Raw genomic sequence first — 18714 nt, forward strand, 5'->3', positions numbered from 1 at the left:
CACTGTTTACCATCAGGAGGTATAGACTTTATCACACACTGCTATAAATAACTTTACCCCACCTATAAGACAAACCCTCATAATACAGAGCGCACTATAAGACCCTCATATTTAACACCTTAATTGGCTAAAGGCCTGCTGGGATGTGTGTCAGTGGGACCCATGTGGTTGCAGGGTTAAGCAGCCAGTGCAGAAACTTCGAGAGATGTATGAACAAAGGTTAAACGATGACAGCTAAAGGGTTAATCCTCTTTTTTTTTTAAACCCACTTTTGAGTGGCATGAAGATTGCGAGGTCTGAGCAAACAGGAGCGAGCGATAAGAACCAGAGCTAAGGGTCTAATTCCAACGAGATAAAGGGACCCACATCGCCTCACACACATGCACGTATGTGCACACATATGTAGATATAAGCCAACTGCCTGTAAAGACATAAGGCTTGTTGAGCAGTTAAACTTTCTAATACCAATAGCTGTCCTTTTTTAATGTTGATTGGGGACCTCATTACACTGTTTAAAAAATTTACGAAATGTGTCCTAAAAACTATTTTCATATCTTTTATTGCCCTACATACATGGCCTGGTTACAAAACAAATGTTCTGTTCTGCTCAAATAGAAAGTCAGAGAGAAGTAGATTCTTAAAGTGATTTATGATTTAATTTCCATATGGCGCTAAAGGCTTCTTCCCCTGCCTTCCTATGGATAAAATGTAAATCAGCATGGGTGGTACTTTAACTCCTCTGGATTTTAGTAGATGTGGTTTGGGATTCTACAGGTTGTTCTTGTTGAACTGTACTTTCTTTATCAAATTAGCCGGCATGTTCATGTCACGCCTGCTTTGAATAAGACGACTTGTAGTCTGCAGGTGATTTTCATGTTTAGTGAATGTGTGGATGGAAGACTGTTGTCAGGCTTTATCAAATCACTCAGCGCTGTTGTCATGCTGCATGTGTCAGTGTGTACTTTACTGCTATGTTGGCGGTGAAACAGGCTTTGTTCTGATGTTATCGACAAACATTCCTGGACAAATATGATACTTCTCTTTTGTTCCTCTAACTGGAGACTGTCTCTGTTTTTATGATAAGTCATTAGATGATGAGACCTCCCAGTTTGATCAGAAAAGTAAAGCTGTGTAAGCGCACAGTTATGAGTCTGTGAGTTGGCTTTCTTTCAGCAATTTAGGAGAAATGGTTGTAGTTTCCTGCAGCTTGCGTTACTGTCTTCCAATAATGTTTCTGTTTTCCTTTAATCAAATGTACATACTAGAACACAAGATGAGAGACAGATGGGTAAATAACTAGTCATCTGCTCCTCTCTATATATAAGTTAATGTCTGTTTACATTAATATTTACTTAAACAGCTTCAATAGCAAATAAAAGTATTTTAACATGTAAATTTCGTAGCTCTTATATTGTCTTATCTTCAACAGAAAAACAGCCGGGCAGCTACAAACCGCTACTGCTGTTTGCTTTGCACAAAGACATCATTTGCTTCAATTAACGGCTTTGGGCTCTTCCCTACGGCTAGAATCAAGCTGGGTGGTGTCACCTTCTTTAAGTCTGTTTTGAGGAGAATGAAATAGAGATGAATAGACATAAATCTAAAAGAGGTCATAAAAAAACAGAGCAAGGGTAAATGTGAGACAACTAAGGAGGAGCTGACTAAAAAGAGGAAACAAATACAACGAGAACAGTAGTTGTGATACAAGCTGTGACATGGTTTAAGTGTCAAACTGAAGTACTTTCATTCAAAATTTGGATCTATATCAAATGGAGTTTTGGTAGAATAAGCTGTGGTGCATTACTTTGGTATCAGGTGTAATGTTTGCAGTACCTTTGTTTGTATCTCTTGGTCTGCGTTTCACTGTACAGGAGTATTTAACTGAGGTATGGACAAGCTAAATTGAAGCAACTCATGTTCCTGTCTTCATAAAAAAAGAAAAAAAAAAGGATAAAACAAGAAGTCGGTCAGTGGTGCTGGTCTTGATTATGCGTCCCTCTCTCACATTCCTTGCAGTATTACTTCTCAAGGCAATAACACAGGCTCCATTGAGCCCCGCTCTACTAACAACAAGATCATTGAGGAAGTGTCGCACAGGCTCGTCACGCACTTTCCACTGACCCCTTCGAGGGAGTCAGGGCGACACAGCAAGCCAAATCTGATTAGCTGCAGCTATGCCATAAATTAAGTGGGCATATAGCAAAAAATAATCCACTGATCCGCTGTTCAATGGGGGAAATCTGCAGCTATCTAACAAAGCAACAGGAGTCAGCTGGAGGAGCGGATGGGATGAAAGTGACTGTCTGGAACTGATGCTGCAGGATGCAGCGTCAGGAGTTAGCTGCCATGAATATTAAAAGTGTTTGTTCGTTAAGATATGAGAAGAAAAGAGAGACAGAGGTCTTCTGAGCTGTATACCTGACAGGAAAAGTCCACTTTTTGTTTTAATCTGACAGATATGCCTCTTTGAAGCAGGGTTGGATTATTAGATTAGTGGAAAGCAACATTAATGTTCATTAGAGAACCATCAAGCAGTGCTGGCCCATGATCATTTGTATGTAAGGGGGCTTTAACACGCGGACACTGCTCACTGAGCTCTGGTGGCATTAAAAAGGAGGGTGAAAGGGTCAAACACTTCATGTGAAACCTTATATACCTATGTGGGTTGAGAAGTCATTATATTTATGTATGTTGGACAGGTGCTATTTAAAGACAGGACGACCCACAGGGAAAATATACAGCAACATTTTCGTCTATATGAAGGGGTATTTCCTCAAAGACAGAAGAGTCATCAGATCAAAAGTTACATTTTTTAAAAGCCGGCGCTGATTCAGCTGAATTGTTTGCTGCCTTGCCGGTGGATATTGACCTCTCCATGTTACAGCCATAGTACTGCTTCACATGGAGACTGAAGTATTGTGAGAACAAACATAAATCCTAAGTGTTGACAGCTCTGCTGGAAAAACAGAGGCCGTTCTAAAAAAGGTGAGCGCTGTCACTACAAGAGGGGAAAACAATGACTTCTTACGTCAGGTTTTCTTACGCCGGACTCTGTTCTGCTTGGGATGCTATTCCTGCTTGTGTTTATGTTTTTTTCTTTGTGTTACCTGCAGTTCAAACACAAATCACTGGCAGCCTTTCTCATACAATCTTCACTGAATTTTTGCGGCAAAAGCTTGATAACAGTTGAGCTCTGCAGGGACTACAACTTTGAATATGGGGTATTCTAAGAAGTAGAGAAAAAGAAGAATATCCCTTGAGCCTTATTCTAGACTCCATTTTCTCACCGAGATCCATTCAACAAACCCTCTGACTCTGAAAAGAGAGAAGTGAGAGTAAAAAAATGCAAACTCATTTAATGGTTGTAGAACTCATTACTGAAGCACAGCAGCTTTCAGTAAGCTAAGACGGTCATCCTAACCAGAAACAGTGCATGTCAAAATCACCTGTTTCCAAAAAGAAGATCTGATGCATTCAACTGATAATCAGGGTTTAAATACTGCTCTATACCTCTGTGTCATTCATGAATCAGTGTGGTTTCAGTGAGCTGCAAAACTACCCAACGACTGAATTCCCCATGAGTGTTAACAAACTGACGCCATAAAAAGTGAGATTCTAGGGACAGGCTACATGTTGCTGCTCGCAGAGTTCAGCACTCTGCTGTTGTAACTCTACACTGATGGTAGTTCCTCTAGTGCGAGAGAGGAGGGGAGGGGTGTGTGGGGGTGGGTAGTATATTCATTGAATGGCATGAATGTCCCAAACTGGATTAACGTGTTGGTTTATATGGTGACTGTGCAGACACGTCATGCCATTGTGATCTGTAACAATCAGCTCTTTTGTCTGCAGAGAGGCGATGGATAAGTGGAAAATCTTAAATAGAGAGCTCTGTGTTTTGGACATGGAGCCATCCAAAAGAGATATGATCACTCCCGCACTAGATGTGGATTAAAGTTTCATATGCCTGTGCTCCAGCTATTTAAATTTGGCAGCTTTGTGTGTTCCCGAGGGACGTGTATCTTTTGGCATCTGATTAAATTGGCTTTTGATTGCCTGGGCAGGCTGCCAGTGCTAGTGGACACAAATATAAAAAACAAATGCTTCAGATCTGATGGACGTGTCAGCATGTTGCAGCTGTGTGCTCGTATCCAGGCAGACCAATACCAGGATAGATCGCCCTAACGCTGAAACACAGTGTTGGCAGCTTACTGAGCACAGAAAGCCTCTGGATGTTCAGGCAGCTTGGATCAGGATCTGCAGGGTTTCCCAAAAGCTCTGACCCGCCATGCCGAGCCTGCGTCAGCGTCAGGCCTGCTGGGATTCCCCCATGGCTCTGGCCCAGGCAGTGAAGTAACTTGCAAGTTTTTTTCCTGCATTTTTGGCAGGATAACAGAGTTAAAGCTCCACGTGCTGCACAGGCCTTTCAGAAATGTAGGTTTTGGCACAGGAACAGCTGAACGCCTGCCAAGCCACACAGCTTCCTACTTCTTTAATGGCAGGAAAACTTGTGGTGCGCGCACACACACACACACACACACACACACACACACACACACACACACACACACACACACACACACACACACACACACACACACACACACACACACACACACACACACAGTGCTCTCTCCCCCTCACACACACACAACCCATGCTTGTATTTACAGGTGGGCTACTACTAAAACTATCGTGTGACACAATGTGGGCGTTAAGCCAAAGCCCGCACCCTTAAGCCCTGCAGGCTGATTTGGATGTAGGGACAACATAAAAAGCCACCTTTATAACCCTGTAAGGATTATGGTTTGATCATAAGACAACAAACAGGCGTCAGACCTGTTTGTCTTGTCTCTGCATGTTTGTCATTAATGCAAAGCCACTAACCAGTTTACTGGCCAACTGCCAGTGACTGCCGCTCACTCAGTCATGTTGCTTGCAGGCAAACTGAGCATGCTATTTGCATATTACACTTAAAGCTTCCAAATGTTCTTCAAATATCCTCAGGCTGAGATCAGGCAAATGACAGGAAGCTGTACAGATTGCTGCTTGTTAACGTTTGCATGGCTAAAAGGCCCACATAGCATCCTGATATGTACGTTAAACAATCTTCGACATGCGAAGGTGACAATCTGCCAACAAACGGAACTCCGACTCAAGAAGGGATGAAGGTGACTGACTGACACATGTGCCTTTGTGTGAACTGAAGCTGGTCAGACCACACCGAATGCTCAATTGGAGACCAGACCTGAGGGACGAGATCACAAATCAAGAAATGGAAGGCAAAGCTGTAAAAATACCTGAGATACAAGAGCACTCCAAGGAGCAGGTTAGAATGTAGAACTACAGCTCAAAACCAAAAATATGAGGCATGTAGTGGACAAAGCTGATGCCAAAGCAGCGTCACAGACAGACTATGACCTGTATTCTTGCGCTACAAATGGGGAAAAAAAAAAAAACTAAACGAAAACAAATCCGAACCACTATGAACACATTTGTTACCAATCTATCAATCTTTGTTTCCACATGATTCATGCATTAATTTTTCCTGTGACTAATCCTCAAAAAGCCATAAATACTCAAAAGATGATGAAACATCTGTCACGCAGGGGAAGCTGAGCTTGGCTGTGCTTTTTTTTAAAGAATTCTATGCTGTCAGTTACAAAAATATATGTTTATTGATGATGCTTTCTGCTGACATGACGACTATCACAGAGACTTTAGGTTTCCAGTTCAGGTCAGGATATTTACACTCCTGTTCAGATCCGTCTGCAATGTGTAGGGCATGGGGACAGTGGGGCGAAGAAGTTCCACATCTGATCTGTGCTGGAGGTAGAAATAAAGGCATACTTCTGCACGATTATAAACAGTTCCCTTCATACTTCCTCAACACAAAAATGCAACTTGAAATCACACACTGGGACCCTGGGACACTCTTCAGCAGCTTGCAATTTTCTTACACTCTTTCATACAGACATGATGACTTATTTACCTCAGCTATCTCTCATAAAAATGTTCATTCTTTTCACTCTACAGTGTCTGTTCGTTATCAATGTGGGAGTAGAAATTAGTCTGGAAGAACAGAGAGTTTTGCTTTTTTGCTCAGAGTAAAAACTTAAACTCAGCTTTAAGCACAATCACAGATTGATATCGTTGTACTAAAACTTCTGGTTCAGGTTTGCCACTGTCAACACCCCCTTTAAAGGGAAACTATGAGTTCCTACAGAAACTCAAAACCAAAGGAAGTTCTTTCAATTAATAGCAACAGAAGGTGACTTCACGTACACCAGTTTAACAACAAGCTGGGGTTATTTTATTAAAGGCCAAGCCTATATGATGCAAAAGCTAGGGGAGATCTTTTAAGACCTGAACTTGATGGCAGGCCATACGTTTCTAATCTGACACTGGGCCAATCACAACAGAAGCCCACCCCCACCCCCTTGCTGCAGCAGCATTTCTCCCCATTAAAAACTTGGAGCTGGGCAGTTCTGCAGGATAACATATGTCAGACTGGGCCAAATAGATTAGTGTTGCAACTTCTGGGCAAGGGTGGTGGGGTGCAGGGTGCGATAAGGGCCCCGGAAGTGCTCAGTGCGCGATAATCACACCAGGAGGCTGCATGCTCACAGTTAAACATCTGACACTTTCTTTTTAGAAGACACACAAACACTGACATTGAAGAAATTTAGCATTTTATCATGTTAATGTTAAACTACTTTTAATTGACATTTCAAAAGAATCGCATCAATGAACGATGGCTTAACCTGAAAAGTTACTGTTAACATAAATGAACTAATATCATGGTCAGTATCAAAACAACCGCTGCTTGTTAAATGTATTTTTTCACTTTCCGTCACCATAATAGCCTCTTGCCTCAGAAATCATTTTGTGCCAAAGAGCTCTTAAGAATTAGCTCTCGTCATCTTTCCTGCTTGTGCTCTAAATGCAAGTCAAATTATTCCTACAGCACATGTTTTTATCAATCTTTTAAATTTAAAGGGGGAAAAGCATCTGAAATTGTTTTTTAAACCAGACCAAGACAGTGAGAATCCCCACTCAAAGCAGGCTAATTGTTGAACAGATCTATATGTTTACGGTCATAAAGACAAAGTGCTATACGAGGCTTTAAACCAAACCAGCTTCCTGTGCCTGTCCTCCCCCACCCCCACTACTTGGTGAGAAACTATTACAACAACCACAAACCGAGTCAGTAGTTTTGGTTGTGGCTGCAAGGTTTGTCAGCTTACACGAAACTCCAGCGAAACACCATAAGACTCTCTGTTCTTTTTTAATTCACTTGGGATTCAATATATCTGCTGGTGTTACAGCAAAGAATTTTAAACATCTCATAGGAGATTTGCCCACCAAGCTCCTCATTGTGTCCACGTCACTGTTCTGACATTTCAAACTAGACTTGATCTCAGCCTCTAAAAAACACTGACCCAGCCTCCCATTGGCCAGTTGTACATTTGTTTTGCACTTCCCGTGACATACAAACAACTCATAGGATTTTACCTCCAAAAGGCTCAGCAATGTGATATAACCAGAGAACACTCTTTGACGTAACACTCTTTACATCTTTAAGTAGGCCTACATGTGGGCTACTTGTACATTTTTAGATCTTGTGCTGTCTTGTTTGTGGTCCTGGTTTGGATAATTACAGCCCTGCCAAACCCAGATTACTACAAGAACCTATTACAAAACCATTTGTATTTAACATGTAAGAATCAAAAAAGAACTTCAAAGCAGCTTCAAATTCATTCTTGTGTCATATTTTCTGTGAAAATACTAGATATGAAAACTGGAATTGATTTTGTGAAGTTGTGGATTCTTGAATGACAGTTTGTCTTGTTTATTTGAATGACAATCTATTTTGCAGAAATTTATAAACTTTATTGATCATGTGCAACATTGTTGACTTATTGTGAGTGCTCTGTATTAATTGCAGCGTATGTTTTGTAAGTTTATATGAGTGTATGAATGCTTTGGTACAGGGCTATTCTCTATATAATCTGTGTAAAAACGTGTCAAAAAGAAAATACTCTTATTATCCCATGATTTGATTCCATGTTACATTTTTAACTTTCATGATGACCCAGTCGTTGATGCTGTCACATGTACCAGCCTCTTCGTAAACGCCAAAGTGCAGTCATGTTAGTGTTGAAAAAAGTCATTACAATGAAATGCTGGGTTGAAATTGGTACAGGACGTGACGCCGCCATTAACAACAAATTATAACATTCATGCCAATAAGCTGATTCTGACCTACACTTGTTTCATAACAAACACAAGAGCAGTTGGTTTATCCGATATTGGATATCCGATATAGCTCAAGCACCGGATAATACTGTAAATAATCGGATTGTAATATTATCTGGAGTTGCTGTCCAAGTTATGGTGTAACGAGTGTGGCGTTTAGAGGAGGGGGCGTTTCGATATTCGAATAATAACCGTTAATAAACAGAAGTTCGTTCTGAAGCTAGCCATTAGCTGACACTGCATACGACCACCGTTGGCACACACACACACGCGCACACACACACATTTATCATTTTCCTCAAAACACTCGATTGAAATCTGTGTAACCGCTGTAAAATGTTTGACAAAGTCATTCAGAAACATTTTTTCTCCCAAAAATAGTGCCGTGAAAGTAAGCGCATGTCTTATAAAGCTCGTTGGGTGACATATGGCAGGTGAGTCCGTTGGCTACCGTAGAGATAGATTATTGATTAGGCGATTTGATAGCGACGCATTGATTAAGAAAGCTTGTCTCATAAGTGTCGAGGAAAATAGTTTTAGAAAAGAAGGCACAACATGATGGTTTTATCAAATGATAGACTTAAGCAACACGAAAGAATAATACAGAAATATAAACTTACCACTTGAGCTTCCGTTCCGTTTTAGCACTCTTTGGAACCGGAAGAAACATTCCTGTTTTCCCCGTCTGTGAATGCAGCGACTACCCCTCTTTTACACACACAGCCAAAAACACCAAAAAGAGGAAGGGGAGAGATGGTTCGTGTGTTTATCAGCAAGAATTAATGTGGTTTCATGTGACTGCATGATACCCACGCAATCGGCCTTTGGGTGTAAATGTGTTTTCAGAGTTAGAGTGTCGGTTTGAGAGCCCCCGCAACGTACAGACAGACATACAGAGAGAGGCGTGGAGAGACTCTCCGGCCTACACAGTCACATCATTGGTTGACAAACAGTAATCAGATGCAAATTCCTAACCTCTGAATCAGCAGGGGCCATTCCCCCTCCAATATCGCCGTCCTGCCCCTGGAGCAGGGGGTGTCGTTATATGCGAGGTACAAAAGTGGGTTGGGAGTGGGGCAATAAGGTGGGTATCGTGAGAGTGGGCCAAAAAGGCGGTTTAACAGATGATTCGGTATCTCAAACAACTTCGCGTTTTTTTTCTCCCTAACAGTAAATCATAGATGTACTTTTAAATTGACTGTGACAACTTGGAACACTTTTATTCGTAAACGAACGCATGTAATTATCAATAATTAAAACACAAAATAAAGGAAATAAGAAATAAAAGAATAAGCAAATATTTGAACAAATGATTTGGAGTTTCTAATTACATTTTCGGGATATCTTCAGACAAAACAAAGTTAGCAAATTACATTAATACTTTCAATTTTTATTCATTATTAATTGTAGCAATACCCAGTTAAATTCTGTTAAGTTTTTTTTTTTACTTATTATGAAACATTTAATTTAAAAATGATGTTTCAAAAGGAAATATCCAAGAACAAATAAGTTGATTATTTATTAATTGTAATCTTTAAGGCATGTAGCAACAATAAGGGAGTAGGTGTCATATGAGAGAAACCCATAGAAGAAACAGTCTTTTTTTGTCCAACTGCAGAAATTCTGGAGTGTTAAAAGATAGAATGAGACGAATTAGGTCAAATAAATAATACCTTCTCATGCATGATCAATACAGGTGGTATTCTTTGTCCGAAGAAGGTGCTGAAGCGGACACCAACATAACATCCCTCACAGGGGCTTTATAAAAATCTGCAGGTTGCTGCGTCACTTTACTGGTTATTAACTGTAACACAGCAAGCTCCTGTTACTTTCTCCTTTAGTCCTTTTTAAGAACATGTTAGATACTATGTGTGCACATTTCCCCTCTGTGTTAATTTTTCTTGACCATGGCTGATTCCAAGTTTGGTGGGATATTGCATAAAAGTATAAAAGCTCAGCTCTGCTCATTGAATGAAACCAACCTTTAGTATCATTGGTGTGGTGCATAACTTTGATTTGAACTACCGATACTGTGCCATTCAATTCAAAACTTCACAGCATTCATTTGAAAAGTAAGAAGGCAGCAAAGTGGTCTATTTGGTCAGAATAAGACTCATTTATATTCACCTCACCAACTCCTTTAAGCTGACGACTTCATAGGGAGCACCGCAAGAAATGAATGACTCAGATGGCAACAAACTGATTATTTACACAGAACATTAAACCCCAAGAGGTAACTGTCATGTGACACATTGTGATACTTATTTTCTGTAGCTTTTTCGGTGATTAATGTAACTTACTAATTATGCTGTACCATGATAACTTTTAATTTGTTGTTTTAATCCTTTATTCTCAAAAAGTCTATTAAAGTGTGAGTGTCGCGAGTAGCATTCACTACGAACACTGATAAACTATGATGACTGTTTCCAGTGTGTCTTCTGTATCTGTCTCTGATAAATATACCCCAAGTGAATGAAACATGAACAAAATGCCTTTAATCCTTGAAAGTATCATGACAATTCAGAGTTTGAAACATGTTCAAACTCCTTGCAGTATAAATTAAAATGAGAGTCTGACATAAATCCAAATATTAGAAACTATAGAGCTAATTTTCAGCCTAATCAGATTACATTTGTCTAGGGGGACATAATGACATTATTTGTATGTGACAAAATATATTACATGTAGCGATGAAAAACCAGGAACCACAATATAATCAAAGAACTGAACAATTCTCATAAACCAAACAGAGAGCTAAAAACAAAAATCAAGACTTCCAGCTACAGCTTAATAACAACAGGGCCGAATATCATATTTATTGGTGGTTTATTTATTTATTTTACATCTCAGTTCAACATTTGTTTACAGTGCTTAGAAACCTTTGGCCATCTCATCTGTTTCCAAATCTGACAATGAAATATGGCCTAAGGCTACTGAGTAGTCAGTTTGGCTGTTGCAGCTGTTAAATAAAATGAAGACCTTGAGATATTTGAAACATGTAAAATGATCCCTCTCATCTGCCTCATCAGATGTAAAATGATCCAGGAGAGAAGTTCCCTGACACAGTGAGAAATGAAATTAAAATTAAACATGGCCTGGGACTCTGTGGGGTGATGACAACGATAATTTCACACTCTGAATCCAAATACTTCAAAACTGACTGATGTGTTTTAGCTGAAGTAAGTCTTTGCAGGTATTGGAATCAGCTCAGGGAATGACTGGTCGTCTAGCCACAAATTTGTGAAGATAAAAAGTCATATACGAAAAAATAGAGATTAGGTTATTTTCAGGAGCATTTATGTATTTTGCCTGATTTCCTTTTTTTTTTTGGTATTGTGTAGGGCTGTTGATTTTGTCCCTTGCATCAGTTCAGATGCTTAAGTGCATTTTGTGATACAGAACCAGCTTCTTGATTTGTAATTTGGATTTAAAAAACTACAGTCAAATGCCATCACCAAGACAAAAAAACAAACAAACAAACAAACAAAACCAACCTATTAACAGAATTGTAAAAGCAATGCTCCTGATTGAATCATATGGTTTTAAATCTAAACTGTTCATCAAACCCCCATACGTCATTTGGTCTTGTATTTCTGTTGGTGAGCTAAAGCATGTCACTATGTCTTCTCATCAGAGCAGTTGTGCTTCCATAATAAGACTGTTAAACTCTATCTAACATTCTTTATGTTTTTGAATGTATTCTGTGATGTTTTTATTCTGAAACTGCCACAAATATCCTCTGTTCTTCAATCTCTTTCAAAACACAACCAAATCAAAGTAAATGTGAGTACTTACTTCACTACCGCCAATCTGCTTTCAAAACTTTAACTACAAGATCAAAAACAAACTATGCCAAAATCAAAAAGGAAAATTAACATACTAGACTGCTTTGTGTTAGTACGCCATCTAGTGGACAGGAGTAAAAATCAGTTATATTAGTGGTCCATGCTAGTTTCCAGGTTATTAACTTAAGATATTTTTGTTGAGTTTAAAAAGTCAATAACTTCTTTGTCTGCAACATTTTTTCTTACAAAATGAACCAGACACCACAGTTTTTTTTTTTATAATCCGGCCTCAAATGAGAAGGTTCCATGAGTTGGTCAGACAGAAGGGTACTAGCAAACAGGCACATAGCTGACAAAAGACAAAAGGTGTAATAGCCATAATCATAATGTGAAAATCAGCACATTAAAAATATACAAAGAAACAGAAGTAAATATCTTAAATCCTTTAATAGATGCACTAATAATTATAAATAGGTACTGTCACACACAAACATACCATTATATACACACAAATGTGTCTGTTTAGAGTATAAAGCTTTCAGACTAATAGAGGCGTTTCATATCCAAATGTTGGCACAAGTCAATCTGAGTTCAATATTTACAGCTCCACTATTTCTACTACATCTACATGACTTTAAAAAGGTTGGCAGCACCCCAAAGAGCCTGGGTGAACATCATCATAATGAGTTCATCTTGCAGATACAGTACTCAGAAAATGACACCATGACAGATCATTACATGACATTCAGAGTGAGAAGAATAAGCCTGAGAAATAAGATTTCAATGAGAAAGACACACAAACTTTGGTTGTTTAACAAAATACACCAACAGGTCAAGTTTTGTTACACTGCAGACAGCAGCATAAAAAAGATTAAACATTTTTTTTAAATAACCTGTTACCAAAATCCAGTCAAGTACAAATGTAGAAATATATATATACAGAGACAGACATAGAAACCTGTATTCATAAGGCAGACGTGTTTTTCTTGGGTTGTAAATGTAAATATTGAGATGAAACACCTGAGAGTCAGCACTCAGCAGGTTTTAACCATCATAACACTATATAACTGGCTGTTTTTCATGAATGTAACACATCTACTGTACTTACAGTAAAACACTTAAGTTACCCCCTGGATGTGAAAACAAGGCTTTTAACTGAAGTCGTATGTAAACAGAGTTAGCATTGCGGTAATTACAAGAAATCAAAAAGTACAAGGACATAGTTTTCAACGATATTTCCTTATCTTGTCTAACATTAACGACCATAACTTAGACTCTGTCTAAACCAGCGTGCAGAGAAAGCAGAATACAATCAAGATGCATACCTTCTGTAATGAGAGACTTACAGACTTGAACCGTTTGAGGTTTGTAGAAGTCATGTTACCTCAATATATGAACCGTTTGATTGTTTAAAATGTGAGCTTTATACACAGCTGGTGTAAAACTGATAAAAAGTGATAAGATATACAAAAGCAGATTCAGTAGAAGCTGTACCGACATCAAATTTTCATTCAAAAATGTTCTTTTCAAGAATTTGATCAGTTATCTAATACCCCATATAGAAAACAAACTGTTTTTATACACCCTTGTTGAAAAGCATTCACTTCAAACAATGCCTTCCTAAAATGATGAGTGATATGTTTATGCATAATTGTAGAGATTATTAATATTCATGCTTAATAACTCACATCTCACATAAGTCCTACAGGCTACTCCTTCGGGCAGTGATGCATTACAATAAGTTCTGTTTCAGATATCATCCCACTGTTCTTTGTACAAGGATGGCTTCAGAGTACATTTAACAATTATTCTTTTGAGTGATTTTCATTATTGTTTAATGCAATGACTGTGCTTTATTGAAATCAATATAAATTCATAAATCATCCCTCACCAACCAGTAGTGATTTTTAGACTGTAAGAGGTTAAAATAATCCTTAGTTCATCTTATAGTAGGAGCAATGTGAAGCTGATTTAGGAAAGTATCAACTGGATTACCTCAAGAAGTTGTTTTTAATGTCATTGTTCACAGCATTTTCAAATTATTTCATTAGCTTAAGAAAAAGGGGATAACATGGAAGATCAGATAGCCCAATCTCAACATAAAGTCTTTCCCACTGCTGACAAAAACAGGCCCTATACTGATTTAAAATTGTAACAGCTGTCATTAGCTTCAGCTTATTATTGTGAGGTCGACCTCACAGCTCATGCAATTACAGCAATCTCATTCTGAATCATCAAAAAAGCTCCTAAAAGCTGTTCTTCAAGTAAGCCAATAATGGGTTCATTAACCCAAAAACTTTAACAGTTTGATAAACGAAAACAGACTGGATGGCTTTTCTAATCTTGGATTTTACCCATTAGGGGATAAAATGTTAAAAATGTCTGAAAGAGGTCATGTGACCTTGGCAAAAAGGTGATTCCTTTGCCCATTAGTCAGGTCAGAGTAATAGACAACTTCATGTACTCTGTTAACTGACGACAAATTGGGATATACTGACATGCCAATTATGAGCTAGTTGATATCATGAAATGTGGTTAACTTCGGAAAAATGAAAAATTAACTGTAGAATCCAGAAACCAACAGTAGAAAGAAGGAAGCAGGTGTTTCTGAGCTCTGTCTTCTGAGTTTGACAGACATTACGTACAGACTGCACGCCGTATCTACATCTCTCCTTGCCTGTTCAGCCTGCAGCAGAGCTGTTAGGATGAAACCGGGAAACAGGGCGAGGGCCTGATCTCAGCTCATCTGCTCCAGGTAGGCAGACAGCAGATGTCCAGGAGGAAGAAACTCTTCTTGTTTGTTCACTACTTCGGTCTGACGTGTACCGTTATGGTCTGTGCCTGAGGGTACAAACAAAAGAAACAAAGACACCTTGATTGCTCTCGTGTGACTAATAACCATGAAGCTCCTTTTGTAGATCCAACCAGGATGTGTACACAGAATTGTGTCAACAATACAGGACTATAACTTGTCTGAAAGTTTTTATACAACTGTTTAAGTGATGTGGTTATGTCCATGGCCTTGACAGAATACGCAAGTGGTAATAATCACACCACTCAATTTGCCCAGTTTCCCTATATGTGTTTCCACTCACTTGCAGAGACGAGGTCCATGTACTGGCAGACGGCGTGAAGCAGCAGCCTCTCAAAGCTGAAGACAAACAGAGAAATGACCATCTACTCCCTCATCTTATCACTTAGATAAACAAAACAACTTAGTTTTACAGTGTACTCCAGCAAACATCTACAAATTATATGAGAGAGACCTTTTCAAGATGCCCATCCATGAGTTTGATGGTTTATCAGACACCAAAACAGAGAGTAGATACTTTAAAGTGCTTGAAAACAGGATTTAAGATCTGACCATCGCTCTAGCAGCTGTAGAAACAAAGAGTCCACGAGGTACACTTATTAAAACCTCCTTGTGTTGTACTCAGTGTCCAAGGTGGTACTGGACTGGTGTCTGTGTAATAATTCAAAGGGCTGATTGCAGGCTTATATTAGCCAAGGATAAGAGCTGATAATGGCTGTGTGGACTTTGATGTCTGCTATAAGAGATTTGTTGGAGTTAACCTGTAAAAAACTCTTTTTTCTTTTTCAATGTCTCCTCTTTGTTTGATTAAAATCATCCCTTTGATATCAGACCCTATAAAAAGTTTCTAGAAAAGAGTTTCTGCAAAGCATCCTATGACAACTTTGAAACCATTAAACGACATTTTCAGTTGCACACACAATCCAACTTAAGCCTGAGAAAAGACAAATTCATACTTTTTTAAAGACTTGAATAAAGTCAACTGAGAATTTCTACCTGGTGGCGAGGTGAGTTGTGTAAACTGATTGAGGTTTAGCATTGAAGAAGCTCAGAAGGTCTTCCTCGAGAACTTCCAGAGTTCCCTGTGAAGACAAAAAACTACAGATTTAAAGCAGGCAAGGGGTTCAAATTCAACAACATTATGTGTGGTTTGTGTTTGTGTGAAATACGGTGCTTCTTCAGTGACTCATGTCAGTGGTCACACCTGTTTTTGCCATTTGTAAAAATCTGGAAGAGCAGGCTAGTGTTCCTAAAATAGCTTGCAATGTAAAAGCTATTAAGAGAGATAAAAGAGACTTATGTAATGGTAGAAATGTGTCAGACCCTGTTAAGTTCAACTTGTCTTTCACCTGCTGTTTTGTTGATAAACAGAGATTCAGGAACTTGAGGCTTTGTGATCTATTTGAGAAGTAGAACAAGAAGCCACTCACTATTGGGACTTGTCTTCGTCTCAGGGTCATTCGTAGCCTGCGATCGATTCTCTGGAAGCAGTCCGCAGCAGTGAAGACAAGATTTACTGTGAAGAAATGAGTGATCAGCATAATCCCAGGGGTCAAAACAGCTAACAAACAAAAAAGCACAAACAAACTGCTGACACTCACCATTCCTCTGGTCTTTGAGGAGCTTGTCAGTTGTTTTCTTCTTGGCCTCCTCCTTCTCAAGTAGAGACAACAACCTCTCCTGCTCCTCACCAGAACAGTTCATGAAGTCATTCCATGGCTTAAGAAAAGAAAAGAAGTGAAGAGGATGGTGAAATATTTTTCTTTCCCTCATTGTGAGATCGTTGTTGCCTGGTGCGTTCAGATCGTTGATGCAATACAGGCTCCAGCTTATGTGGAAAGTTGAAAAGTGAAAGTCTTTATGTTTATGGTGCTCAGACAAAAAATACAAATAAAACCAAACACATAACAGGCCAGGTGCCACATCTGCAGCAAAGTTGGAGCTGAGCTGAAGACAACTCACCTCTATGTAGTTTCCATTGGTGCAGGCTTCAGTGAAGATTGATGGGATTGCTGGGTTACTGCAAACTTCCAGATCATCTTTGGAGCACTCATCTCTCTCAAGAAGATTAGTCAGATAGCGTGCTAAATGTCAGACACAGGAAAAAGGAGATGCACAGTATTGATATGAGAAAAGCTTCAATAAACACATTTATTTATCAAACATGCTGCTTAAAAACTCAGAATAAATAGCAATCAAATATGCTTACTGTTCTCCAGTCGCCGGAGGCTCTTCTTGCCTTTGGCACGAGGAGTGAGGTCAGAGTTGCGGATGGCTTGGTTGATGAAAAACTGCTTCCTTTTAGCGGGGGACACTCGCTTGGCGGGTGAGCAGGGCAGGGAGCTGCATTTGCGCTCTTCGATCAGGCTTGGGAAACAGAGCACAGGAGGTCAAATTAATAACAAATATCACAAGTATCACTTAATTCTAGCTCTAATTTTTGTTTATTGTACACATATTTCCCTTAAAATGCATTTAAACTTACATTTTGAGTCTAAAAAATCAAATGCAGACACTGTGATTGCAGGCACAGCACAAAAAAGTGGGCTTCTCTCAGGATACAATCTGTGGGAGGGGAGCTGTCTCTGACCTCATTTCCACCAAGTCTGATGAATTTGCACTGCTCTTCTTTAATCCTGCCTCTGTGTGTTCTTTAAATTTGATGCATTTTACAGGGTGCTTTTGAACTCTTACACTAACGACCATAAGGATGAAATACTTTGGAGAGGAGATGGAAATCCTGCCTCTCAACTAATTTATTTTCTGAATGATGATGTGAATTGGTGCTTTTTTTATAGACATGCAAGGACAAACTGCGCCACAATCTTTAAGGGGCGCTTTTCATTAGCAGGGGAATACACCAAAGAGCCTAATATGTTGTGAAGGATGATATTGAGCCTACTGTATGCCAGTCTGCGTTAGCTCTTCTCTTTTAGATCGCTGCAGCCCAGCAGAGTAAATCTGAGATGAGCCTCATGCAGGAGCTTCAGATGTAGGTCAGTGGGTGCTGTGTGAAGACTGCCTCATCTGGGTTTCTGCTTCAGTTGCCAGCATGCTCTGCAGATGCAATTTTTAGCCTGTGCCCTGCAGGTTGTTTGCAACACTGCAGTAGCATAATATGATGTAATCTCTGCCTAGGTTAGTGAGGGTTTTCACAAACAATATCTTACGATGTTACTAGACATTCAAACCTTAGCATACAAACCTGAGCCCTAAGACATATATAATGCATTTAAGTTAAAACATTATTTCTTCCTAAAACTACTTGGTCTCACTTAAGTAACTTGATCCTTACATTTTTTTGATTCAATTGAAAAAAAAAAAAAACAGAAGACGACAATAAAATACCAAGATCTTATCAGTTAATACCCTGACTCAATTGGGCTACCTGGGAAACTAAAGCCTGCATTGAATCAAACATATCGAGGTCGGTTAGCTGTTCAGGTGCTAAATGGCTAACATGGACAGAAAATACACCAAACTACTCATTCCAGTGTAATAATAACGCATAATAATTGAGAAAAATGTTGGTTAGTCATGGTCTACTGGCTTTCGAGAGAGGTTTTCCAAAACTCAGATCCGTTTACTTACATTGCAGCGAACTGTTATTTAAATGGAGTTGTAAGCTAACTCAAGCTAACACGTACTTCATATTTTTACTCACATATAATCCTGCTCTTCATTGTTGTTTGTCAAAACGACCATCTTATTTCGACGAACAAAACGTAAAAGATCCACGCTCGATTCTGTTTGGGAGGTGTAAAAAAAAAAGAAACAGTAGGGACGACGAACAAAAGTTACAGCAGCGAGTTTGTTGGCAGATTATTGTGTAAGTAGGAGCTAGCTCCTTAAACGCTAGCT

The 18714-nt window shown here is 39.2% G+C and overlaps 2 protein-coding genes across 4 annotated transcripts in view; both read right to left on the minus strand.

Annotated features, from left to right (window-relative positions):
• The window catches only part of arid3a (AT-rich interactive domain 3A), a 49130-nt gene extending 39910 nt beyond the window's left edge, over positions 1-9220 (minus strand). For both annotated transcript variants that reach the window (XM_074668885.1, XM_074668884.1), the window contains exon 1: positions 8877-9220. The gene's annotated coding sequence lies outside the window, so the exon portion shown is untranslated. The remainder of the gene's footprint in view (positions 1-8876) is intronic.
• A 3251-nt stretch (positions 9221-12471) lies between these two features.
• On the minus strand, positions 12472-18708 carry r3hdm4 (R3H domain containing 4). Of its 2 annotated transcripts, XM_074668679.1 has the most exons (8): positions 18518-18708; positions 17063-17220; positions 16816-16937; positions 16455-16572; positions 16284-16369; positions 15850-15935; positions 15137-15192; positions 12472-14882 (listed from the first exon to the last, which is right to left on the minus strand). In XM_074668679.1, exons 1-8 carry the CDS (start codon positions 18556-18558, stop codon positions 14779-14781), a joined length of 771 nt encoding a protein of 256 aa, XP_074524780.1. In that variant the 5' UTR covers positions 18559-18708; the 3' UTR covers positions 12472-14778. The 2 variants fall into 2 exon arrangements, with proteins under 2 accessions (XP_074524780.1, XP_074524781.1); XM_074668680.1 differs by lacking the exon at positions 15137-15192.
• Positions 18709-18714: the final 6 nt, after the last annotated feature.

Source organism: Halichoeres trimaculatus, unplaced genomic scaffold, assembly GCF_033239565.1.
Source record: "Halichoeres trimaculatus isolate MK-OKI-2021-1 unplaced genomic scaffold, fHalTri1.1 fHalTri1_scaffold_4, whole genome shotgun sequence".
NCBI lineage: Eukaryota > Metazoa > Chordata > Actinopteri > Labriformes > Labridae > Halichoeres > Halichoeres trimaculatus.